The sequence below is a fragment of the Festucalex cinctus genome, chromosome 19 (genome assembly GCF_051991245.1).
Source record: "Festucalex cinctus isolate MCC-2025b chromosome 19, RoL_Fcin_1.0, whole genome shotgun sequence".
NCBI lineage: Eukaryota > Metazoa > Chordata > Actinopteri > Syngnathiformes > Syngnathidae > Festucalex > Festucalex cinctus.
The window spans coordinates 93,546-116,538 of record NC_135429.1 but is presented as its reverse complement, the minus strand read 5'-3'; the positions used below and the strand labels follow the sequence as shown (position 1 = coordinate 116,538).

The 22,993-nt window shown below is 54.7% G+C and overlaps 4 protein-coding genes across 16 annotated transcripts in view; 3 read left to right on the top strand and 1 right to left on the bottom strand.

Moving 5' to 3' along the window:
• The first annotated feature begins 98 nt into the window (after positions 1 to 98).
• On the top strand, positions 99 to 9,500 carry LOC144008090 (semaphorin-6C-like). Of its 3 annotated transcripts, XR_013280609.1 has the most exons (22): positions 99 to 328; positions 795 to 2,471; positions 2,541 to 2,688; positions 2,774 to 2,934; positions 2,998 to 3,054; positions 3,150 to 3,251; positions 3,318 to 3,408; positions 3,477 to 3,602; positions 3,662 to 3,750; positions 3,821 to 3,910; positions 4,812 to 4,939; positions 4,998 to 5,129; positions 5,392 to 5,547; positions 5,652 to 5,813; positions 6,409 to 6,552; positions 6,635 to 6,712; positions 6,800 to 6,855; positions 6,928 to 6,984; positions 7,792 to 8,051; positions 8,106 to 8,228; positions 8,310 to 9,104; positions 9,283 to 9,500. XR_013280609.1 is itself a non-coding variant. In XM_077508155.1 (21 exons), exons 3-21 carry the CDS (start codon positions 2,589 to 2,591, stop codon positions 9,015 to 9,017), a joined length of 2,820 nt encoding a protein of 939 aa, XP_077364281.1. In that variant the 5' UTR covers positions 99 to 328; positions 795 to 851; positions 2,541 to 2,588; the 3' UTR covers positions 9,018 to 9,500. The 3 variants fall into 3 exon arrangements, 2 of the variants coding, with proteins under 2 accessions (XP_077364281.1, XP_077364280.1); XM_077508155.1 differs by having other exon boundaries at positions 795 to 851; positions 8,310 to 9,500; XM_077508154.1 differs by having other exon boundaries at positions 8,310 to 9,500.
• Positions 9,501 to 11,284: 1,784 nt separating this feature from the next.
• Positions 11,285 to 14,046, top strand: ntaq1 (N-terminal glutamine amidase 1). Its single transcript, XM_077508168.1, has 6 exons — positions 11,285 to 11,722; positions 11,956 to 12,055; positions 12,117 to 12,167; positions 12,248 to 12,396; positions 12,773 to 12,897; positions 12,969 to 14,046. The coding sequence occupies exons 1-6, from the start codon at positions 11,661 to 11,663 to the stop codon at positions 13,091 to 13,093; spliced, it is 612 nt and encodes a 203-aa protein (XP_077364294.1). The 5' UTR covers positions 11,285 to 11,660; the 3' UTR covers positions 13,094 to 14,046.
• A 63-nt stretch (positions 14,047 to 14,109) lies between these two features.
• On the top strand, positions 14,110 to 20,005 carry lrp12 (low density lipoprotein receptor-related protein 12). Its single transcript, XM_077506165.1, has 11 exons — positions 14,110 to 14,722; positions 14,884 to 14,940; positions 15,007 to 15,142; positions 15,200 to 15,402; positions 15,844 to 16,094; positions 16,715 to 16,864; positions 16,956 to 17,177; positions 17,242 to 17,508; positions 17,829 to 18,031; positions 18,101 to 18,233; positions 18,748 to 20,005. The coding sequence occupies exons 1-11, from the start codon at positions 14,680 to 14,682 to the stop codon at positions 19,618 to 19,620; spliced, it is 2,538 nt and encodes an 845-aa protein (XP_077362291.1). The 5' UTR covers positions 14,110 to 14,679; the 3' UTR covers positions 19,621 to 20,005.
• Positions 20,006 to 20,781: 776 nt separating this feature from the next.
• Positions 20,782 to 22,993, bottom strand: part of LOC144006976 (regulating synaptic membrane exocytosis protein 2-like) — a 9,965-nt gene continuing 7,753 nt past the window's right edge. For 9 of the 11 annotated variants that reach the window (XM_077506159.1, XM_077506154.1, XM_077506160.1 and 6 more), the window contains 6 exons: positions 22,694 to 22,872; positions 22,429 to 22,564; positions 22,239 to 22,351; positions 22,061 to 22,162; positions 21,442 to 21,581; positions 20,782 to 21,369 (listed from right to left, as the gene is read on the bottom strand). In XM_077506159.1, the coding sequence (XP_077362285.1) occupies positions 21,178 to 21,369; positions 21,442 to 21,581; positions 22,061 to 22,162; positions 22,239 to 22,351; positions 22,429 to 22,564; positions 22,694 to 22,872 (862 nt within the window). In that variant the 3' untranslated portion in view covers positions 20,782 to 21,177. The remainder of the gene's footprint in view (positions 21,370 to 21,441; positions 21,582 to 22,060; positions 22,163 to 22,238; positions 22,352 to 22,428; positions 22,565 to 22,693; positions 22,873 to 22,993) is intronic. The other 2 variants (XR_013280009.1, XM_077506157.1) reach the window with 2 other exon arrangements.

Sequence of the window (22,993 nt, the reverse complement as noted above, 5' to 3'; positions counted from 1 at the left end):
TTGATTTTGAAAAGCAAACCAAACCATCTTGTTCCGGAAAAAGGCTCAGAGAAGGGGTGGAGTCAGGCTGGCATCGTCGCCACCTCTGATTGGCCGTGCGTGTCGGGGGGCGTGGCCTCGGCCGGGTGGCCGTGTGAAGCGATTAGCAGCTCGCGAGCAGCCTTTTGTTTCCGACGCTCGCTGCACATTTTTTGCCGGCTTTTTTTCTTTCCGTTTTCTTGCCGCCACGTCCGTCCGTCTGTCTGTCCGCGCGCGCTCGTTCTCGTGGACCAGCGAGCGCCTTGCAAGCTGCCGGATGCTTTTCTGCGGGGGACGTGCACGCGCAGAGGTGAGTCGTTCCGACGCGCACGCTTGGGAAGCTGTCAATCACGCGGGGCGACCCCGCCCCCTCACCCCGCAACGCCGTGAGTGGCGGATGACGTCATCGCCGCCCGGCATTTTAGCCCAAACGGGGCTCCGGGAAATGGTCGGCAAATGCTGATGAGGTCAAAGGTTGACTGGCCGCAACGCCCTTGAGGAGAGGCGGGACAACGCCAAGGCGTGTCACGTGACAGAAATGATGTCATCCAAAAAGTTGTGTGATCGGCTAAGTTGTGATGATTTGATGCGAGCCGGAAGTGCTGCTCGTCAACACGCATGCGCGCCAACAAATAAACGGCAGGAAGGTGGGAACGGCGCGCACGCGCACGTGTGTGCTCATGATGATGTTTCGGAGCCGTGCAGGAAGGGGGCGGGGCTTCGTCCGTGTCATGTGATGACGTCACAGTTAACTTTACTCTCTTGTTTTTGTCCAGATTTGACGAGCGCGCCGACTGCTCTTCCCTGATTGGCCCCCGCCGCCAAAGTGCTTGGTGAGTCCCATTCATGTGGATGTGTGCGTGTGTGAGGATGATGATGGTTGATTGGCAGGCAGAGGAAGCATCAGCGTGGATGTGCAACTCAAAGCTTGGGGTGGTTGTCATGACAACAGGCTGCCGCCATCTTAGTTCGAGCTGGCGATGACCAATCAGATGGCGGGCTGCCTGTTGCCTAGCAACCAGCGCAAGCAGCGGCGCTTGCGTCTGGAAAGGAAAGGCCGCCCGTGTTTGACAGGAAGTGACATTGGTGGGGGTCAGAGGTCAAAGTCAAAAGTCGAAGAAAAGCAAACGTGTGCTTTTCCTTTCCCGCATGCCAGGGCATCATCGCAGGAACGCCTTCCAAATTGCGCCGTTGCATTTGGGGGCGCCAAGCATTTCACCACATGGCGGTCGGGGGTGGGCGGAGTCTGTCCGAGGAGCCGCACCCTCCTAATGCTGCCTCGTATGCCTTTGGATCTAATCCCCTCCATTGGGAGGCCCCTCCCCCATTTGCAATTTATTGCGTCCTCTTTGCTCTCCTTCCTTCTTGACTTTTTTTTTTTTTTCCTTCCATCCTTCCGACTTTGCATCCTTGCGTCCTTTTTTTGTTTTTGTTTGTGTTGTTTCTGGCATGTCTGCAGTTCTTAGCGATTGTGTGTGCGTGCGTCTAAGATTGAAGCCCCTGAAATGATCTGCACACGCTGAGCCATTAATTAGCTTAAGTGCCTCCTGTCGCCTTTCTTTTTCTTTGTCTTGCGTTCCTGCTCGCTCGCTAGCTCGCTAGCTTGCTAATCCCGCATCCTTGCGCAATCTTCTCCATATGTGGCCTCATGATTGACACTTGCGGCTTTTGGCCCGTGGGGGGGCGGAGCTTACCTTTGGCCAGTATTTGCTGTGGTGTGTGTGTGTGTGTGTGTGATGCATTGTGGGTAACGCCAGCGCAACACGTGGTGGAAGATTTCTGTCTGGCAAACCATCTGGCGCCTTTTCAACCAATCAAGCGTGTGTGAAAATATTTTTGCTGTCCTCCACATCTTTGTTGTCTTCCCGGCCAGGTTGCTATGCTGGTTGCTAGGGGGCTGTCATGTGACTTAGTTTGCACCGAGTCCGTTTCTCGTCAAGTCACGTTTATTTGCGCTCGAACGTGATGATGTCATCAACGCCACCAGCATGAGAATGTGTTGAAAACCAAATCCTGACTGCATGTCGCCAGCAGGACGGATGTTTCATCAAACCTTTTTTGTTTTGTTTAGTTTTTTTCCCCCACTTGGGTGAAACATTGTCGCATTTGACCGCAAGCCAGACGGGGATTAGCATGCGTGGTGGGGGTCCGTCTCGTCCCGTCTCGTCCCGTCTCGTCCCGCTGTGCCGTCACATCTTTTGGCTAATCGGATCGTGTCGGGCTTGTTGAGGTTTAGGCGGGCAGCCGGCCATCTCATCCCCGCTCCGCCTTTGCCACTAATTCCTGCCGCCGGCCGCGCTTGAAAAAGCAGGTCAGAGGTCAGAGGTCAGCGGGCGCATCAAGTCCCCCGAGTGAGCGGCGGCGGACGGCTCGGCTCACGCTAGCTTGCGCCACTCACGGCGCGGATGAGCTTCCCGGAGATCAGCGGCGGCCGGGGCAGGAACTGGACACCGGTGGGAGTAGCAAGATGGCTGCCGTGCGACTTCAACGGCTCGCACTCATTTATCCGCTCATATATGCAGGTGAATGCGCCCAAGCCGTTTCTCCTTCCATCTCAGCCGACGCCCACCATGACCGATGGGCGGCCGGTGCTGCTGCTCCTGCTGACTTCCTGCTTCCTGCGCGCGCGCTCGTTCCCGCAAGACCTGCAAGCCATCAGCGTGCTGGACGGTGAGCGGAGGGCGCCCCCCGCTGGGCGGTGGCCACCTTGCGCTTTTTTCCCAGGCTCACCGTGCGTGTGCGCGTCATCCGTCAGATCCCGGCGACTTCCCGGCGTTGACCATCGACCGAACGGCGCCGCCGGATCTCCGCTTCCAGACGATGACGCGCGTCAACCGCGTGCTCTTCGTCACCGCCAGGGATCACGTGTTTGCCGTCAACCTGAGCACGGCGGCGGAGGCCTTCGTCCCGCAGATGGTGAGTTTGCGTCGGGCGGCCGTGACGCAACAGGAAGTGACGCGGGCGCGGTTCCCGTTCCAGACGCTGACGTGGCGTCCGTCGGACGTGAGCAAGTGCGCCGTGCGAGGGATGGACGGCGTGAGTCCTGGCGCTTCCCCGCCGTCGAAAGCTATTTAGCGTTAGCGTTAGCCGCGCGCTAACGTTTGCTGGTTCGTTTTTGGTTTTCTGGCCAGGACGAGTGTTACAACTACATCAAAGTTTTGGCGCCTCGCGACGACGAGACCTTGTTGGTGTGCGGCACCAACGCCTTCAACCCCGCGTGCCGCATCTACAAGGTAGCGCCCGCCGGCCGGCCGGCCGCGGCCGCCGTGACCTTTGACCTTTTTGCTTTGGCGTGTCAGACCAGCACGTTGGAGCAGGTGGGCTCGGACCTGCCGGGTCAGGCGCGCTGTCCCTTCCGCTCGGGACAGTCCAGCGCGGGAACCTTCGCCGGTAACGTGCCGCGCCTTCCCGCCCTGCACGTGACCCGTGACCCGTGACCTGTGACCTTCTGCGGGCAGGCGGCGCCTTCTACTCGGCCACCGTGACGGACTTCCTGGCCAGCGACGCCGTCATCTACCGCAGCGGCCTCGGAGACGGGCCGGCCGTCCTCAGGACCGTCAAGTACGACTCCAAGTGGCTGCGAGGTAACGCCAGCGGGACACGCCCCCTCGCCATCACGCCTCATCACGCGCGCGTCCCGCAGAGCCGCGCTTCCTGCACGCCGTCGACTACGGCAGCTACGTGTACTTTTTCCTGAGCGAGATCGCGTCCGAGTACACCGCCTTGGGCAAGGTGCGTCGTCTCGCCGGCACGCCGGCACGCCGGCACGCCGCTCGCGTCACGTCCGTGTGTGCGTGCGCAGGTGGTCTTCTCTCGGGTGGCGCGAGTCTGCAAGAACGACGACGGCGGCCCCCCGCGACTTCTCCACAAGCATTGGACCTCCTTCCTCAAGGTCAGAGCGCCGGCCGGGAAACGTGATGATGTCATGGGGGGGAGGGGCATCGTGAGCATGTTGTCATCCTGATATGTGTCAACAAGGTTCTTTTCGTGAACCCAAAAAAAACAAAAATACTTTTCAAAAACGACAACAAACTCAAACGACATTTTATGTTTAGAAAACTATCATTATAGCAAAAATGTTTGTTTTAGTCTTTTGCAATGAATTACTAGAATTACTACTAATAATATATAGAATATAAAAAAAATCATGTATTAATTATTCATAAAAATGAATGTACGTATTACTTATTAATAATAATAAGTAAGTATACTATTTCTAACCTTATGTGTTGATTGATTGAATGCTTTTTTCTTATTGCTGCTGGAAATGTCAATTTCCCAAAGGGATCGATAAAGTCAAGTCCAAGTCGATTATGATACTAATATATCATAAATAGTCATTTGAAGTGGAAGCACATTTATTCTGACATGAAGCGCAATATGGAAGAAGTTGGAAAGTGTGACGTCATCTGGCAGCAGCCGAGAGGAAAGCACCTTCAGGTGACGTCGCCCCCATGCTGTTTTTTGAAATATTGCGCCCAAGGACAAAAACAATTCCAATTTCAATTCACTGAAACGAAGTCAAACTAAGCATTTATTAAATACAACTAATATAAACGAACAAAAGCACCCTGAAAACGTGTTTTTTTCAGTGCAGCTGAACACAAAAAAACAAGTCAGACCAACATCTCGCGTTGGCCATCTAGTGGCGCTCACTCATATTACAACTCCAAAGTATACTTTTTTTTTTTTTTTTCCCGGCCCACAATTGCAGCCAGCCTGCGTTTTGTTGCTCGTCATTTTTGTAAGAATCCAAAAAGAAGGAGCAGGAAGTTGTCATGTTTGCGCCGCAGGCTCGTCTCAACTGTTCGCTGCCGGGAGATTCGCTCTTCTACTTTGACGTCCTCCAATCGCTGAGCGGCGTCGTGCAGATCAACCGACGCCCCGCCGTGCTCGCCGTCTTCACCACGCAGGCCAACAGGTGGGTGCAGGTGTGTTTGCCCGCCCCCGACAGGAAGTCAACGTCTGTGCCGCGTCAGCATTCCCGGCTCGGCGGTGTGCGCCTTCTACATGGACGAGGTGGACGACGTGTTTGGCGGCAAGTTCAAGGAGCAGCGCGCCGGCGACTCGGCGTGGACGCCCGTGCCCGAGCGCGCCGTGCCCACGCCCAGGTGCGTCGCCAACCTCGCCGCCTCGCTTTGCTCGGGTCGCCTGTTTTGCTATTTTGCCGTGACGATCCCGCCTGGCTTCCGCCTTTCAAGAGTCGCTCGCCCGTTCCGTCGGCGCCGCCGTTCCTTCCGTTCCGTTGAGCACAAGTGAGAAACGTGACGGCGAGGCCAAGCGCCGACATGCGGCGCGCGCGCGCTCCTTTTGCTTCAGGAAAAAAAGGACAATCCGGGTGGGTAAAATGGCCATGTGACCTTTTTCTTTCAGGCCCGGCGCGTGCGCGGGCGAGGGGACGGCGTCGGCCTTGAAATCGTCGCTGGACTTCCCCGACGAGACGCTGGCGTTCGTCAAATCCTTCCCGCTGATGGACGGCGCCGTGCCCGCCGCCAACCGACGCCCCTTTTACACCCGGACCGCCGGCAGGTAGACGGACGCTCCATAGGATTCCGCTTCCTGGTTTTCAAGCCGGCCCCTCCCCGATGGGAGCCCGCCGGCCCAACGTGGTTTTTCTTTTGTTTTCCGCGCAGGTCCAGGCTGACGCAGATGGCGGCCGACGTGTGGGCGGGGCCTTCCAAGGATCGCACGGTGCTCTTCTTGGGCTCGGAGGACGGGCGAGTGGCCAAAGTTCTGGCCGACCGCGCCGCCGGCTCCAAACTGCTGGAGGACATCCACGTGTACGACCCCAACAGGTGCAACAGAGCGGCGCAAACGGCCGCTATGCCCGGACCGCCGTTATCAATATATCCATCACGTCACCGTCGTCTACCAGAAAGCGAACCGGAAAAACATACATTGAAATCAGAATCATAAATACAGATAAAATGAATCATAAAAAATCAATCATACAAATCGAAAAAACAGATGATCAAAATAATAATAATACATAAAATAATAAAATAAATATCAATCAATAATAAGTCATACAAATGGAAAATAAATTTTCCTAATGAAATAAAAATGATGTCAATAAATCAATACATAATAATACAAACTCAAATGAATATGATAAAAGAGAGTGAACAATGATATGCAGGTGGAAATGCAGCAGCTCGTTTGCTTGAGAAGATATTTGAGCACAGCGCGGCAAAAATGCCTCAAAGGTTTTGCCTGGATCGGGTCCGACGGCCGTCACAACAAATTGCGCTTGAATTTGTTTGCCTCGTTTGCTTTCGCCGCTTCGACGCATCCGGCCGAAGGAATCGGCAACATTGTAATCGGCGATTGTAAACGTGCTTTTGGCGACCAAGTGACGAGACGAGTTGACCTGACGTGTGCGTTGGCCAGGTGCGACGTGGGCGTCGGCCGGCCGGACCGCCGCGTTCTGTCCCTTCAGCTGGACAAGGAGCACCACGCCCTGTTTGTGGCCTTCCGCGGCTGCCTGCTGCGCGTGCCGCTCAGCCGCTGCCGACGACACGGCGCCTGCAAGAGGTCAGCCCCGACCGACCGACCGACCGACCGACCGACCGACCGACCGCCCGTCACGTCTCATCTGGTCTGGTCTCGCTCGTAGGTCGTGCCTGGCCTCTGGCGACCCCTACTGCATCTGGCTGCGCACGGGGACGTGCGCCGACGCCGCGCCCGGATTCAAGTACGTGGGCCCCCGACGCACCTGACACGTACCTGGGTGAGCTCGATGAAAGAAGGCTGACGTTTGCCTGCGTGTCGTTGCGGGCAGGGCGGGCTTTGAGCAAGACGTGGAGGGAGACCTCTCCAACATGGCCGCCTGTCACGGTGAGACTGCCTGACGGTGACGTGTTAGCGTTAGCGTTCGCGTCTCCTTTGTTGCTGTGTTTTGCTTTGCAGCCGACGTGCCGGCGACCTCTCGTGACCGCGACGTGCCCCCCGCGGACTCGGCTTACGGTAAGCCCCGCCTCCCGCCGCTGCGCACGTCACACCAACGCCACTCAAGAGGTCAGAACTGATCATTAGACAAAAAGTGCACGCCGGCGATGACGACGACCTCGGACGACTTGTTCACCTGCCGCAGAAAGATGGTGGACGTGTTTACACAGAAGCCTGTTGGCGAGGTGGGAGGAGCAAGATGGCCGCCCTTTCGACACACGCTCGCAACCTTCCCGAAAGGCGCACGGATGCTAACCATTAGCACGTTAGCATGAGCGTGTGACTTGTTGATGTTTGCCACTGACCTGAAAATGTTCATGCTGCATTCCAGGATGGTCGCAAGTCGGAAATCTTTTTTTTTTTTTTGGACCTCCGGCAAACGGACCTTTTTGCATCTCATTTCATAAGCATTCCACACAGTGAAGTGGTTGAGCGTAGAATTTCACGCAGAGATCGAACGACAACACTGTCACGTACGTCAACTTATGCTGAATAGTTTTGAATGAGCAAAGCGATCGAGTTGTATTCTCGAGTCAATCGTGTTTTGCCTTTCAGAGCGACGCCACGTTGTAGTCGGTGTCCGTGGTTTTTGCCACTTCGCCGGGTTCAAGGGGGCGTTCCCGGACGCACTTCCTGGTTGGCACTCAACCATCCTGGAATGCAGCACAAGTGCGATCTGAAATGTTGCCCAATTTGGACCCTGTAAATGTGTCGGATGCTCTGCGGTGAAACGCTTGTTGGGAGGAGCAAGATGGCCGCCTCACAAGTCGTGGCCTCCGCCACACACGGGCGCTTGACGGCGTGTTGTTGTCGTCCGTGTTTCAGGCGTGCGTGTTGCCGACGCCGCCGCCGATGGCGCCGATGCCGACCCGCCGTCGGGCGTCCACTACACTCTGCTGCTGGCGTGCACGCTGCTGGCCTTCTCGCTGGGCGCCGCCTTGTCGGGCCTGGCGGTGTCGCGTTGCGGCGGGCGAGACGCGCGGCGGCAGGGCGCCTTCGCCAAAGAGGCGGAGGCCTCGCTGCCGCGCGCCTTGACCCCGCACGCCCCCGCCGGGCCGGGCGGACTCCCGGACCCCGCCCCCAAGGTGAGACGCCGGCCCGTCGGGAACGCGCGACCCGCTGACCTTTTGCCTACCCAGGAGGAGCGAAGCGCCGATTGGCCGTGCCCCAAGACGTACGCGTCCTTCATCCCCGGCGGACCGCCGGCGGCGGCCGTGACGGCGGTGACCGCGTCCCGACCGCTTCCTGCGGTTGAGCCCCAAGTCAGTCTTTCTCCCGTTTGACCTTTTGACCCCATTGCAAAAGAATAATCAGAAGCTCCGACTTTTTTATTTTGCCGGCAGGCAGCTCGCGAGCCGCCGACCGCCAGCCCGGAACTCCCCGACGGCGAGCAAAGCTCGGAGCGCCGTCCGGCGGGCGGGCCCGCCCCCGCCCCCTTGGCGGCCGAGCGCTCGACTCCGCCCCCTCATCCCGGCGGCGACGTGTCGGCGTTGGACGAGCTCCTGCGGCACATCCAGCAGGTCAGCGCCCACGGCGACGGCGGCATCAGGGTCCTGACGACTGCCCCCGCCGACCGTCATCATCATCATCATCATCATCATCATCAGAGTGGCAAGATGCGGGCCAACGGCCATCACCACGGCAACCACGCGCTGGCGCTAAATGCTAATGGCGCTATCTCGCGACCGGCCGCCATCCCGGAGGCGGCCGTTTGGCCCCGGGGCCCCGCCCTCATCACAATGGCTGGCGGCCTGCCGCGCCACCACAGCTTCAACCAGCGGGGGGCGCCGCCGCGCTCGCATTTCCTGGCCAGAATGAACAGCAACGACGGCGCCGGGCAACCGGCGCGCCGCCAGCGGGCGCCGCCGCCGTCGGCGTCCGGGACCTGCCTGACGCGCCAGCACAGTTACAGCGAAGGCGCGCGCGTGCGGCGCGCCAACGCCGGCGTTGGCGTGCGCCGCGCCGTCTCGCTCAAGCCCAAAGTGCCGCCCAAACCCAAACATTTGTTCGCGCCCGACGTGTCGGCGCCGCAGGGCCAGTTTGGGTGCTGAGGGCAAATGGCTGGCGGCCGCCGGCAGCAGAAGCTACGCTAACGTCAACGTCAAGGCGCTAGCCCCGCCCACTTTTCTACCATATTGGTAAGTGAAATCTGAAGGGGGAGGGCACATATCACAATGCAAAGTTGACTGACACAAATAATCATGCAAACATTTACAAAATCAAAACGTTTTTTTTTGTTTTTTTTCACGTGACAACCATGAAAATCAAAACAAATCGGATGTCGTTTTGTCTCCAACGTTTGACTCACTTCCAAAGCGGAAGCAGGAAGCTGGATGTGACCTCTGACCTCAGCTTGTTGTTTGAAGCAGTCGCGGCGCCCCCAGTGGCCAGGGCAGCATCCGACATGTAGCGTTCCGATGATTTATAAGCTCAATGGTTCATATTTTTTATGATCAATAACAATAATGCTGGCGATGGGAATATCAATTTAAAAAAAATAAAAAAATAAACATTTTTTTCTGTTTATTACTCAAGATGGTTTTATTTTGTGTGACTCGCAAGTTCATCGAGACAAATCAATCCGTTCACGTTTTGTACACGCATGCTGATTTTTTTCCAGGCTTTAATACCATCCAACATGAATTTATTTATTTATTTATTTATTTTTATTATTTTTTTTGGGGGGGGGGATTTTTGTCCGATTGTGAAAAAGTTCTCCAGACATGAGCAGATGGTTCCGTATTTTTGAAAGATGGTGAATAAAAAGCTTTTGCAAGCATCCGGATCATCTGCTAATTGTGAACAAAATGTCGACTCAAAACAACCTCTGTCACATCCATTTCCTCCTTTGGAGTCAAATCTGAAATCAAATACTTGGAATGAGCAAGATCTCAAAATGGAAGAAGATGAGAAGACATAAATGTTGCGAACCGGCCGAGCTACTAAATAAGAAGAAGTCAATCTTTCATTAACAAGAGACTCGCTTGCTTCTTTTGATTCTTTCGGTTTGAGACAACTTCTTGACAGTGCATTTTCTATTTTTAATATGTTTGAAAAGATAATATCCAAAATAAGATAGATAGATATATAAAGCACGAGACAAGTCGAAAAACGAGCTCGTTTCCCGGTATCGCTGATCTGAATATGTTAAGACTGGATATCCACTTTGGAAGTCGCGAGGCCGCCATATTGCTTCTCCCAAGAAACGCATCTTGCCATACAATCCGAAACGTTTGATTTCGTCGAAACAGCATGATTTATGCTGATTTAAATGTATTAAACAAGAGGACTTCCGACATTTTACAACTTGCCTTAAGTCCATATATTGTAGCGAGCTGTCTCATCTTCACGTCGACCGCTTTAGTCTGCTGGCGAGGTAACAAGATGGCCGCCCTGTGACTTCCACAGCGAGCACGGGCTTGTGTCGACTCTCAAAGTGGCGAATGTGCTTTGGTGAAATAGCCAAAATTGGCTGAAACCATTTTTTTCCGTTCTTGGTAAGTACCCCGAGACGACGTGAAATAAATTAAATAAATACATAAATTAAATAAATAAATAAATAAATAACCGTATCTCAGTCGCCTCACAAGCCAGATTGATAATTGTGATTGACACCACAACTCAAAAGCAATGTCGGATTTTCATTAATTAATTTTCATTAGGTTTATCTATTCCTACTTTTAAAGTAGACTTTCTCTAAGGGAGGGGTACCAACACTTTTTATTTTTATTTTTTTTTATTTTTTTTCCACTTGATTTTTGGGGAATTTAGGACGTTCTCGTATCATGACAGAACACTACTCATCGTCAGACGCAACTCTGTCGCCATCTCCTGGACAGTTTGAGAAATGCTGCCGTTCAAATTTTCGGGAACGCAAAACAAATTCTATCGATTTGTGTCTCATGCTATTTCTTATTTTCGTTTTAGAAAGTCAAACGGACTTTCGGTACACGGCCCGTGTACACAATGTATACGTATGCCGTTCACATTCACAGATTGTTAAAGAATTGTTTAAAAAAGGTATTTCCGCCAGGTAACTCTTCAAATTAAAAGCTTTATCGCCGCTTGTACTTCCTCGAGAGAAAAGGTCTTCTTATTCATAATTACACTTGAAATGTTATCCACATTTAGAGTAATACAGACGTGCATTTGTGGCATGGGTGAGTACTTTTAAGTTGAAAGCTGGTCGGGTGCGATTTAGACGCGGAAATAACAGTAACAGGATCCTCGCAGCTGAAGCCAGAAGGCAGCCATCTTAAGAAGCCACTGAAAACACCTTTTTGCTTTTTAGGGACAGTGAGTCGCTCCCGGAGATAATTCCCTATAAGAGAAAATTAAAAGTCGTTTACTTCGCGATGAAATGTCGCCTACATGTAGCACTTCCAGCAGACGTATCGCTACAAGCATATTTCATACATGTTTGGCATTTTCGCCGCAGCGGCAGAAAAAAAGGTGAAAACTCCGTCGAGAAATCAATGTGGCGATTCAAGTTAGGCAGGCCGAGTGAGTGACAACGTAAGATGGCCGCCGGCGGCTTCACTTTTCACCTCGCAGCGAGGAAGTGACATTCATGTGGCGGAAGAGGAAGTCACTCACTTGTTTTTCTTTAATGCCTTTATTATTTCCAAAATCAGCAAACATCCAAATCAAACTGAGCACACAGAACAGACGCTCACTTGTGTTGGCGTTGTAAAATGACGGCGGAGGGCAGAATCACGCCACGGCGGGAAGAATGCGCTTACAGCAGCTGTTACTGGTAAACAACGACAACCAACGCAATGGCTTGTTTGAATGTTCTTCGCCATTTGTGACACATATTTGTTGTATGATATGACGGCTCAGTGTGAGATTTATGTTTTCATAGCATTTGATTGAGACGTGCGACGACTGCAGTACAGCAAAATGACGAGGCTCGACATGATGTTGCCTGGAAACAAATGTCAACAAATTGCTGCTTCTTCTTCTTCTTCTTCTGTGGTGTGTTTGCAGTGAAGAAAATGTGTGGCAACTTTGCGAGTTGGTCCGCAGAGAGCAGCGCGCGCCTCTCCAAGAACTCTTGGTGGTGTTCATCTCCAACGACAACAGAACGGTGAGTGAGATGATGATAACGACGACGATTGTCTCACGTGGCCGTTGGAAATGCGCTTCAGGTGCCTTTGTGGAAGCAGAAGTCGGCGCGCGGCGAGCAGCCCGTCATTTGGGTAGGTGGGCGGCCGCTTGGCGTCCTTCGTCGCTTGGCGATGACACGGCGCGACGTGTAACCGGCGCGTTGCCCGTGCAGGATTATCACGTGCTCCTGCTTCACGCGCGGCCGGGTCGCGAGGCCGCCATCTACGACCTGGACTCGCTGCTGCCGTTCCCCTGCGGCCTGCAGCTTTACGCCGCCCGCGCCCTGCGCAGCGAGCGCGGCCTCCAGCCCGCCTACCACAGGTAGCCACGCCCACACTTGACTTGCATCTCTTCCTGTTTCGAACGTCCCCTTTGGACTCGAAGCGCTTTGAAAGCAGAATGAAGCCGCAGTTGAGGGGCGTGGCCGAGCGAGTGACGTCACCAGTGGCACTTTGTTGCCGCGGTTCGGTTAGCGTGCGACACTGCTTCGTGTCTTTCCACGTTTTCATGTTGCTTTTGTGTGCTTTGTCAATGACTGAAACCGCACGGGCCACTGCATGGGCGGCTCTCCTTGCCCACATGCCCGAACTCCCAATTTTGGAATATTCCAAAGAGCAAATTGGTAGTGTCAAAAGTTGCAGCAGTGGAAAGTCCCGCTTTGGACTTTTGGCTTGACAACACTGTCAACATCACACAGGAAGTTGCGCGTGGTGCCCGCCGACTGCTTCCTGTGGAACTTCGCCTCGGACCGCACACACATGAAGAATGGCGACGGGTCCTGGAAGATGCCCCCGCCGCCCTACCCTCCAATCTCCACCGCAGGTCAAAGTTGACTTGTCGAGCCGGCGACCTCTCCGTGACCTCTGATTGACGTCACCTTCTCCTTTCCGCAGATTCCCACATGAACCTGGATGACTTCATCTGCATGGAGCCCACCCGCGGATGGGGACAGGTTTTTACTTTGGAGCGATTCCTGCGGCGCTACGCGCAACAGTTGCCAGCACCACCGCCGACGTAGCATGTTTGTGTGTCTTGCTCAATGTGCTTTCATACGCTTGATATGACATTTTCCAAAATAAAATGTGTCATCGAGAAGATGAAGTCACGTCAATTCAAAATAGGATTTCTTTTATTTTGTTAAAACCAGCTAAAAGAATCAATTCTCCCTTTCTTTTTTTGTTATGGATAATTGCCAACATCCTGGCATTTCTGCCTCCGATCCAGAATCTTTTCAAATGAGGGCTTTATTTTGAGTAATACATATCTTGTTGAGATGATGTATAGCTTTAACAATTTGCTTGTATTTTTTTCTTCATACACTGGATCTGAAATTTCTCACAAAAAAAACATCATGTTGTAAAAATACTTTCTTTCGCTATACCTTTGGAAAAGCAGTCTTCAAAAAAAAAATCTTCTGTTTTTGGTTTTATTCCACATTGGACTGTTGACTTAATGATGCATTCTTTCAACTGTCTTTTTGTGAAATAACCCCAGCCAACGAATTTGAATGGCTCATAAAAGATAATGCGACCTTTACCTTCTTGCCTGTCGTCAGACATGTTTGCTCTTTGCGTCCATCCAGGCGAAGACTGGCGCCAATGGAACGAATGAGTTTATCAAGCCACCAGCGACAGCAGGGGGCGCTGTCGATCGCCGTAGGTGTCGCGTGTATGGCTTGTGCCTACAAAAATGGTGGCGGTTTTGTAGTTTTAGCTTGTTTTGTTTTTCCCAAATCAAGTCATTTTTTAAAAGTCATTTTATTTCTTTACAAATTGATGGGATCCTTTTGTTTTTTGGAAATTTGTAACAACACCCCTTGTGCTTTGTTTGTTCATTTGTGTATGTTTTTATGAAGGGTATATTTCTTGAAGCTTTCTGTCATTGACTTGTGTGTAACATGATGTGGTGCTTATTTTGTTTGTATTTGAGATCGATTATGTCGAATAAAAAAATAGGAGGATTCAATAAAGATACTTTGTTTTATATTTTATTTTTTATTTTGTTTTAGTTTTTCGTGTTTTCCTGTCGCGTCCGTATTCGTACTGTGACGTCACAGGGGAGGCGTGTCTCGTTTGTGGTCAAACAAACAGCGGTTGCCGGCAACAAAAAGCGCGTCTGCGAGCGGATGTCGTGGTCACAAAGGACGCTCGTCGTGTTCCGAACAGAAAAGTGCGCCCGTCATGTTGGGCAGCAGCGTCAACGTTGTCGTGGACGAGCGAATGCTTAGCCGCGTTAGCATGCGATGCTAATCGGCCTCGGTAAGCTTTTGTGAACAAGCGTCGTCGCCGGCAGCCAGCCAGCCAGGCAGGCAACGTTAGCACGGGAAGGTGGCTCGTCACTCGCCGTAGGCCGGACAGCACAATAATGTCCCGTTTGTAGACCAAACTGTCGAACGACAGAAATGATGGCGCGTCCAGCTAAGTCGGGCTAGCAAAAGTGAGCGAGCCAAGTCGAGCCCCTTTGTTTCCACCTTAGCTTAGCTTAGCTTAGCTTATTTTAGCCTAGCCTAGCCTAGCCTAGCTTAGCTTAGCTTCGCGAGCATCACCATCGACTGCTGCTGAGCTCATTGTGCTCATTTTATTTTTTGACCTTGGAAACGTCGTCATGGACATGACCTTCCCAGGTGTCTTCTTGCTTCTCCTAGCAGGTGAGTTCACGTCAAGCCAACGCTTGCGCCATTTTATGTATTTCATTGTTTTTGACAATAGTAGAAAACACTTGGCATCCTATGGGAGCAACGTTGACCTTCGTGGCAACTTGGCAAATGAGCACATTTGGCATCTCAGCTGCTCGCATTTGTTTGTGCAGGATGCGTGGCGGCTTCTCAGAGGAACCAAAACGTTGTGGTGTCCGGGCTTTCCAACGGTGAGCGTTGCGCTCAGCGCCAAACGCGCTTACCGGAAGCCGTCCTCACCCGGTGTCACTTTTCAGCGTGCGGCGACTCGTCGGAGCTCCTGCGGGCGTCCAGCGGGGTCGTCGCCAGTCCCGGTTGGCCCCTCCGGTACCCGGCCCGCCTCAACTGCAGCTGGAACATCCGAGGCCGACCCGGAGACAGGGTCACCATCAGGTACGTCGCCCATGACGCTGGCTGGCGCCAACGTTTTCACGGCTGGCTGGCGTGCAGCTTTCAGGACTTTGAGCTGCAGGGGTCGCATCGCTGCTCGTCCGACTGGCTGTCCATCAGCAGCTACAAGAACCTGGACGGCCTGCGAGTGTGCGGCTCCTCGCTGCCGGCTCCCTACGTCTCGTCGCAGGAGCGCGTCTGGATCCGCTTCCGCTCGGACGACGCGCTCACGGCAAAAGGATTCCGCCTGTCCTACGTCACAGGTGAGCTTCGAGAAAAAGCGCCGCCTACCCGCCATTTTTACTTGGAATACTAAGCGCACCGGCACAGGCCTCTGCCACTTGTACTAAGTGCCATCGAGTTGAGACAGTAGTCTGCTGGTGCAAGATGGCCGCCCTGTGACTTGGACAGATATCCAGGCATATATACAGGTCATTGGCTTGCAGCAATGTTACAGTCAAATGATACTATTTATAGTCGCAAAAAAAAGCCTCCGTTTGGATCCAGATGATGTTTTTGTGGCACTTTTGTGTTTGAATTGGCAATGTTGACAATTTGTTGTCAGTGTTTGATGATGAGCGCAAGTTGGTCCTCAATTAATGCAAAGAGCAGAATCGGAGCATCCAGATGTTTTGCCAGGTGCGGTCGGCGACGGGCCCGTCGCTCCGTTTGACGTTTGACGTTTGCCGCGCGTGCGTCGCCAGGCAAGCCGGACGCGTCCAGCTGCGACGCCGACCAGTTCCACTGCTCCAACGGCAAGTGCATCCCGGACTGGTGGCGCTGCAACGCCATGGACGAGTGCGGCGACGACTCGGACGAGCGCCGCTGCGCCGCCGACTCGCCTTTCTCCTTCCGGCCCTGCGGCCTGGACCAGTTCCCGTGCTTGTCGCGCTACACGCGCGTCTACACCTGCTTGCCGCACAGCCTGCGCTGCGACGGATCCATCGACTGCCAGGTCAGATTTGGCTACCTTCCGTCTCCAGAGTTCGGATCCTCGGCTAGCAAGGGAAGCCCAATTTCCACTTCAGTCGACTCGTGTGCTCCCAAAAACGTATCAATGCGTTCCATTTGAAATGTTTCAGGTGTCCCAAAGACGTAGTTACACGTTTTATTAGTATTTTTTTTTATGCTAGCGCTTTGATGCAGCCTCTCAACTGAAGAGAACGCTGACAGCAATGGTCGCTATTACACAAATGGCCAACAGATGGCAGCAGAGTTGAAGAGATCAACCAGGGCCATGTTGAAAAAACTACTCACAATTCTAATTCGATTTGGTGAAACTTAGCTTTATTCTCATGCTAATTACTACAAAACTCAATCAGATAGAAATATACTTTTTTTTTTTTTTTTTCTGATGAAAGAAGAGACTTTCATCTTTTGGTAGGTATTTTTATATGTTTTTAATATCAAAAGAACACAATATTCTGTGGGCCTTGCAAAGTCAGTCCAAATCCAGTAAAAAACAAACAAACAAACCCCAAAAATCCGGGAGTGAAGGGGATTGCTTCTGTCAAAATGGCTGCCAGCCAATAAGTTAAGCTTGACCCTTGACCCTTGACCTCCCGCCGGTTTCAGGATCTGGGCGACGAGATCGACTGCGAAGTCCCGACCTGCGGCGAACGCTTGCGCAACTTCTACGGCTCCTTCAGCTCTCCAAACTATCCGGACTTTTACCCTCCGGGGAGCAACTGCACCTGGCTCATCGACACCGGAGACCACAGGAAGGTACCGACCGACCGCACCTGGCTGGCATCCGTCCGGCTCCCGCACCTGGCTGGCATCCGTCCGGCTCCAACGGCCGTCGCTTGCGCCGCAGGTCATCCTGCGCTTCGCCGACTTCAAGCTGGACGGAACGGGCTACGGCGACTACGTGAAGGTGTACGACGGTCTGGAGGAGAACCCCGGCCGCCTCCTGCGGGTCCTGACGGCCTTCGACTCGCGGGCGCCGCTGGCCGTGCTGTCGTCGTCCGGTCGCCTGCGCGTCCATTTCTACGCCGACAAGATCAACGCCGCCAGAGGCTTCAACGTCACCTACCAGGTTGGTAGAGCGGCCGCCCCGCCCGCCGATCGCGTTGATGGCGCCCGTTTGCCGCGGTCCTCAGGTGGAGGGCTTCTGCCTGCCGTGGGAGCTCCCGTGCGGGGCCGGCTGGGGCTGCTACGCGGAGCAGCAGCGCTGCGACGGCTACTGGCACTGCGCCAACGGCCGCGACGAGTCCAACTGCTCGGCGTGCCAGGCCGACGAGTTCCCGTGCTCCCGCAACGGCGCCTGCTACCCGCGCTCGGACCGCTGCAACTACCAGAACCGCTGCCCCAACGGATCCGACGAGAAGAACTGCTTGTTCTGTCAGCCCGGCAACTTCCACTGCAAGGTCAGCCGCCGTAGATCCATCTCGCCGTACTTTACTTGGGCCTACGCGACATTTGTAGCCACGAGAACCGAGGCTCCGCCCTTGATGGCTTCTCGAGCAATGACTTGGCGGGCCACTAGGGGGAGCGCCTCATAAGCGTGGTGGGGAAATGGAGGCGAGTCTTCGGGCGAAGAAGAAGACTCGTCGGCGCTCTTTGACTTGCGGAAGACATTCATCCGTCCCGAGACGGGCTCCGTTTGACGTTGCCATGAAAACTGAGTTTGGCGCGACTCCTTGGCACGACTTGCGCCAACGTGGCCGGCGTCCGCTTGTGTGCGCAGAACAACCGCTGCGTGTTTGAGTCGTGGGTGTGCGACGCCCAGGACGACTGCGGCGACGGCAGCGACGAGGAGAGCTGCCCGGTGGTGGTTCCCACCCGGGTGATCACGGCGGCCGTCATCGGCAGCCTGGTGTGCGGACTGCTGCTGGTCATCGCGCTGGGCTGCACCTGCAAGCTCTACTCGCTGCGCATGTTTGAACGCAGGTGAGCAAACGCCGGCACGTGCCGGCCGCTGGGCGCTGGGCGCTCACTCCCGGCCTCCGCTTGCCGCAGGTCCTTCGAGACGCACTTGTCCAGGGTGGAGGCGGAGCTACTGAGGAGGGAAGCCCCGCCCTCCTACGGCCAGCTGATTGCTCAGGGTTTGATTCCGCCCGTGGAGGATTTCCCCGTATGCTCCGGCAGCCAGGTAAGGATGAATGACCGGCGTGCGTGCGTGCGTGCGTGCGTGCACCCGCCCGAGGGCTTGGACTCGGGGGGGGTTGATCACCAGGCGTGATACCCGCTCGCTCACGTGTTTTGGCTCAAATGTGCCGTGTCGTGTCGTGTCGTGTCGTGTCGTGTCGTGTCGTGTCGTGGCGTGGCGTGTCGTGGCGTGGCGTGTCGTGTCGTGGCGTGGCGTGACGTGACGATGACGTGTCCTGTCGTGTCGTGACGTGACGTGACAATGACGTGACGTGTCCTGTCCTGTCGTGTCCTGTCGTGTCGTGTCGTGTCGTGTCGTGTCGTGTCGTGACGTGCCGTGTCGTGTCGTGACGTGTCGTGACGTGCCGTGTCGTGCCGTGTCGTGTCGTGACGTGTCGTGTCGTGTCGTGTCGTGATGGTGACTTGTCCAGTCGTGTCGTGTCGTGTTGTGACGATGACGTGTCCTGTCCTGTCCTGTCGTGACGTGACGATGACTTGTTGTGGCTTTCCGCCCTCAGGCATCGGTTCTGGAGAACCTGCGTTTGGCGGTGCGTTCTCAACTGGGCTTCACCTCGCTCCGCCTCCCTTCCACCGGTCGCCGCGGCAACCTGTGGCGCAGCCTCTTCAGCTTCTCGCATTCTCGCCAGTCGGGCTCTTTGCCGCTGGTCTCCTCCGACTTGGAGGACAGCGGCGGCAGCGCCGGTTCCGCGTCGGACCCGCTGTCCCCGGACTCGGACGACACGGATACGGAAAGCGAGAGGGGGAGGGAGCGCGGCGTCGGGGCGGTGGGCGGCCTGCCCCAAAAGACTCCGCCCGCCACTTCGGTGGAGGCCGCCGTGTCGTCGACGGCCTCCGCCGCCGCCGCCGCAAACCCGCCGCCCGGACTCGGCCGGCCCCGAAACGAGGCCGTGGCCGGCTTGGTCACCGTGGCAACGGCCAATCCGGACGGGGGACGTCCCGGCGAGCCGTCCCAGCTCCGAGCCCCGCGCGCCTCTGCCCTGCACCGTCTGAGCCACAATCTGCAGCGCCTGGCCAGGAACCTTCTGCCAAGCGGTGGCATCCAGCAGAACCAGACTTGGACCCGTCACAGTCCCCTCCGCCAGCTTGATCCGGGAAGGGGCGGGGCCGAGTCCAGCGAGCGGCGAGGTAGCGCGGACCAAGACGAAGACGTTGAGCTTTTGATCCCGGACCCGGAGTCGTCCTCGTCCTCGTCGCTCGGCGACGTCGGCCGGCCGCTCCCGGACCCGCCGCGGCGTCAGGGCGCGAGGGCGGGCAGGGGCGGACCTTGCGAACACTGCGGCAAGGTTCACACGGCTCACGTTCCCGACACGTGTCTGGAGGTGGCGGGCAAGACGGAGAGCAGCGACGACGAGCTGCTTCAACTATGCTAACGGGCTAAAGTGCTAATGTTGGGGACTGCAGTCGGGCCGTCGCTAAGCACGCTAACGTCGCTAGCGGCGAACGGGACCCGCTTCCTCGTGTTGATGGCTCCTCCCCCTCTGGAAGCGGGACCAATGGTGTTGTTCTCCTGGGACACTTTTGATGCTGGATGCGTTTGTGTGCAACTCCCACAATTTGAACCGTGAAGCGAATGAAAACGGATCCTTGACGTTCTGCTAATGACCCGTCAGTATTTTATTTAGTGTTCCCACTTTTGGTACCTGGCCTATTTATTGTTGGCGTTGTTGGAATTGTGGTGTTCTCTCAGCTGCATGATTGTTTGATGTTTTCTCCTTTGATATTTCAAACGCAGTCATTAAACTTTGAAACGGCTCACTTCTTTGCATTTCTTGATGAAGAGGAAAGCGAAAGTGGCTTGCGGTGGCGGCAAATGGGCCGACCCAGTCAGACGCGGTGAAAAGCAAAAAGATTCAAAGAGCGCCGCTAAAAAAGGTTGAGCTCAAAGGCAGAGAAGGCGTAGGAGAAACCAGGAAGGAATGAATTCCGGGCTGTTGATTCAATTTGATTTTTATTTCAGATTCAGTGGCCACTTTAAAAAAAAAAAAAAAGCTATGCAAAAATGAAGCAATTCCTTGAAAAAAACCTTGTCCCCATATTTGAGCGACCGGCAGTACGACATCCAATTCTTCTTGTGCCATTTCATTTTCCAGCCTCCAAATAAAAGCGAGACATGCATCAGAGAGACGAACGTCTGGAGGCATTCAAAGCATGCAGAGCGTATGTTTCTTGCCCCCCCCCTCCAGTTCCCACGACATTGGATTGGTCCACCTTACTGCGCAAAAGTATAAGTCAAAGTCAAAGAAAAAGCCAAATGAAACAAAGCTATCTCAGCGGGGCCGAAGAGACAATCGAAGGTTGGCAGGGAGCATTTGAAATATGCAAGCAGCAACATCATGTGCAGTAGCGCCCCATTCATTTCTTTCTTGTTGATTGAAAGGACCTGTGGCCTTTTGCGTGTTGTCTTCTCATTCCAAAGGGCCCCATGCCAACCTTTGCCGGGGGCGGCCCCAAATGTCCTAAACGGGACCCTGCTTAATGAAGGCTTTTGTCACCTGTGAAGTCAAGCCAACCAGAATGAAAACGAGCCGCCAGACATTTGTCATCTTTATTTGGAGATTTGACAGCAGGACTCGTTTGCTATCCGTTAGCTAGCGCGCTAATAAGCCTCTCGCTGGACTCTTCTCCAAGTTGGCCTCATGCTTTAGTTGTGGGCACAAGGTCACGCGACTCCTTGGGAGCAGGCTTGGGGGATCCAGGTCCACAAAGGCCAAACCCTGAAAGAGTTTTGGCCACATGAGCAACATGAGCAACAGGCGCTTCCACTCACCCGGCAGGTAAACCAGATCGTCTCCGCCTGTTGAGTAGAAAGCCACAAAACGTATGTCAAGGTTTGGACTTTGTGGACTTGGATTCCCCAACCTTGCAGGAGGAGTGACGGATTGCGCGCCTTCCCTCTCCGCGGCCGAGGAGGCGCTTGCTAGTTTGCTCTACGGAGCGCCGCTGCCCTCCGTTTCTTTATTGGTAAGTGGGGCCAAGGCGGGGTCCACCAGGGACGTGGCAGGAAACAGTTTGAACCAGCCAATCACCATGATGGACAGGTCCAAGTCGTCCAGTAGAACCTGAGCGGCGCCCATGAAGGATTTGTGGTCCATCTTGCCGTAATCGCCCCACACGATGATCTGAGCATTGGAGCCGTGGTTATTTGCCAGTGGCAAATGTCGCAGCGCTCGTGTGGCTGGCGCCTTGCTTACCTGCAGAACTTTGCCTTCCGGGTTCTCTTCAAACTGCAGCTGCTGTTGATAAAGAGGGTCCAGCGTTTTCCGAGCCAGGCGAGTTCTCCGCTTCAACAGACATTTGCCGTTATCCATCAGGTAGACCTTCACGTACGCAGCTGGGACGGACGCACACAGCAATTTGTCACAACTCCAGCCGCAACTCCACGCGCTCTCGTCTCGACAAATTCACCGACGACTTTCTGCGCGGTGCCCAGGCTCGGTCCTGCACAGCCCCCTATCCGGCCCGTTTTCCACGTTTCTCCCCACTCACAAATCTGATCCGTGATCGGGATCGTTAGCAGGCTTCTGCAAAGCTTGCCGATCATTGGATTCAGCTGCGTTGAAGCAGGCACTCATGGAAAACAGGCTGGATAGGGGCGTTGACCGAGCTCATCTAGATCACAGGTCTCAAACTCCAGTCCTGGAGGGCAGCAGGTTTCGCTCGTCAAACGCAGCTGAAGCACATCATGAGGATCATTCATCAGGTTCCTTGCTGATGAGGAGAGAAAGCTCGAGAACATGCAGGACTGCAGCCCTCGAGGACCGGAGTTTGAGACCTGCGGTCTAGAACCTTCACATGCTGCGAGGGACTTACCCGGCGTGTTCTTGTTGCCTTGTTTACCCACAAGCCCCCTGGCCCGGATCACCTCCACGTCGAGGCGCTCTTTCCTGTAGACCATTCCGATCTGGATGTCGCCTGAGCGGCACAACGGCATTCGTTGGACGTTACCCGACTTGGCCGTTACGCAGGACCTTTTGCGATTGGTCGGTACCCATGGAAGGCGTGGCCAGCGTCTGCCTCCCAGCCAGCTGGGCGGGGCCTAATCCCTCCAGGAAGCCGGTGAAGTGTTTGTCTGTGGCCAGCTTGACTCCCGGAAAGATCAAACTGAAAGACGGAAAAAAGACAGGATGGGATGAGAGGAGTCCGCCTGATCCGATCCCACCGGGATGGAGGACTCGTACGCGCCGGGCTTGGGGTCCTCTGCATCAGGATCGCGGCTCGGTTGTCGGGTGAGGCGAGACTTAAATTCGACGGCCAGTCCGGTTTCCACACTCCGCTGGACGGGAAGCCTCACCACCTTCTTCTTCTTCTCTTCCTCTGAAGTTGGGAGAAAAGAGGAGCGGTCCGCTCACAGTGCTCGGGCGTCTTTCAGGATGACAAAGGCCCCGTCCCGCTTCTGCCGGATTTCCATTTCTCGCTGTCGCTAAGCCCGACGACGGGACTCACCCTCGGGGTTGAGTTGCGAGGCGCTTTGGCCCTTTTTTCCCAGTCCCACCATTCCCATCACGCGGGCGCCCAAACTGGATCGCCGCTTCTTGTCGTCGTCGTCGTCGTCGTTGCGGCTCAGGGAACAAATGTCGCCGCCCACGCTGGAGGACTTGGCGGCCGGTGCGGCGGCGGCTCCCCTGCGGGGGAGGACGGCACGTCAAAATTCAAGGCTGAATGTGACAAAGCTGGCAAAAAGTCTTTGCCCCCCTGCGCCAAATGAGGACTTGCGCAGGCCATTGCAGCAATAACTTGACGGAA

Coding starts and splice junctions, on each gene's coding strand:
- lrp12 (XM_077506165.1), top strand. CDS start 14,680: ATGGACATGACCTTCCCAGGTGTCTTCTTGCTTCTCCTAGCAG. Junction 15,403..15,843: donor CCGCCTGTCCTACGTCACAG/GTGAGCTTCGAG, acceptor GTGCGTCGCCAG/GCAAGCCGGACGCGTCCAGC. Junction 17,178..17,241: donor GCTTCAACGTCACCTACCAG/GTTGGTAGAGCG, acceptor CGCGGTCCTCAG/GTGGAGGGCTTCTGCCTGCC.
- LOC144008090 (XM_077508154.1), top strand. CDS start 2,424: ATGAGCTTCCCGGAGATCAGCGGCGGCCGGGGCAGGAACTGGACACCG. Junction 2,935..2,997: donor AGGCCTTCGTCCCGCAGATG/GTGAGTTTGCGT, acceptor TTCCCGTTCCAG/ACGCTGACGTGGCGTCCGTC. Junction 6,713..6,799: donor GACGCCGCGCCCGGATTCAA/GTACGTGGGCCC, acceptor CGTTGCGGGCAG/GGCGGGCTTTGAGCAAGACG.
- ntaq1 (XM_077508168.1), top strand. CDS start 11,661: ATGACGGCGGAGGGCAGAATCACGCCACGGCGGGAAGAATGCGCTTAC. Junction 12,056..12,116: donor TCTCCAACGACAACAGAACG/GTGAGTGAGATG, acceptor AATGCGCTTCAG/GTGCCTTTGTGGAAGCAGAA. Junction 12,397..12,772: donor CTCCAGCCCGCCTACCACAG/GTAGCCACGCCC, acceptor AACATCACACAG/GAAGTTGCGCGTGGTGCCCG.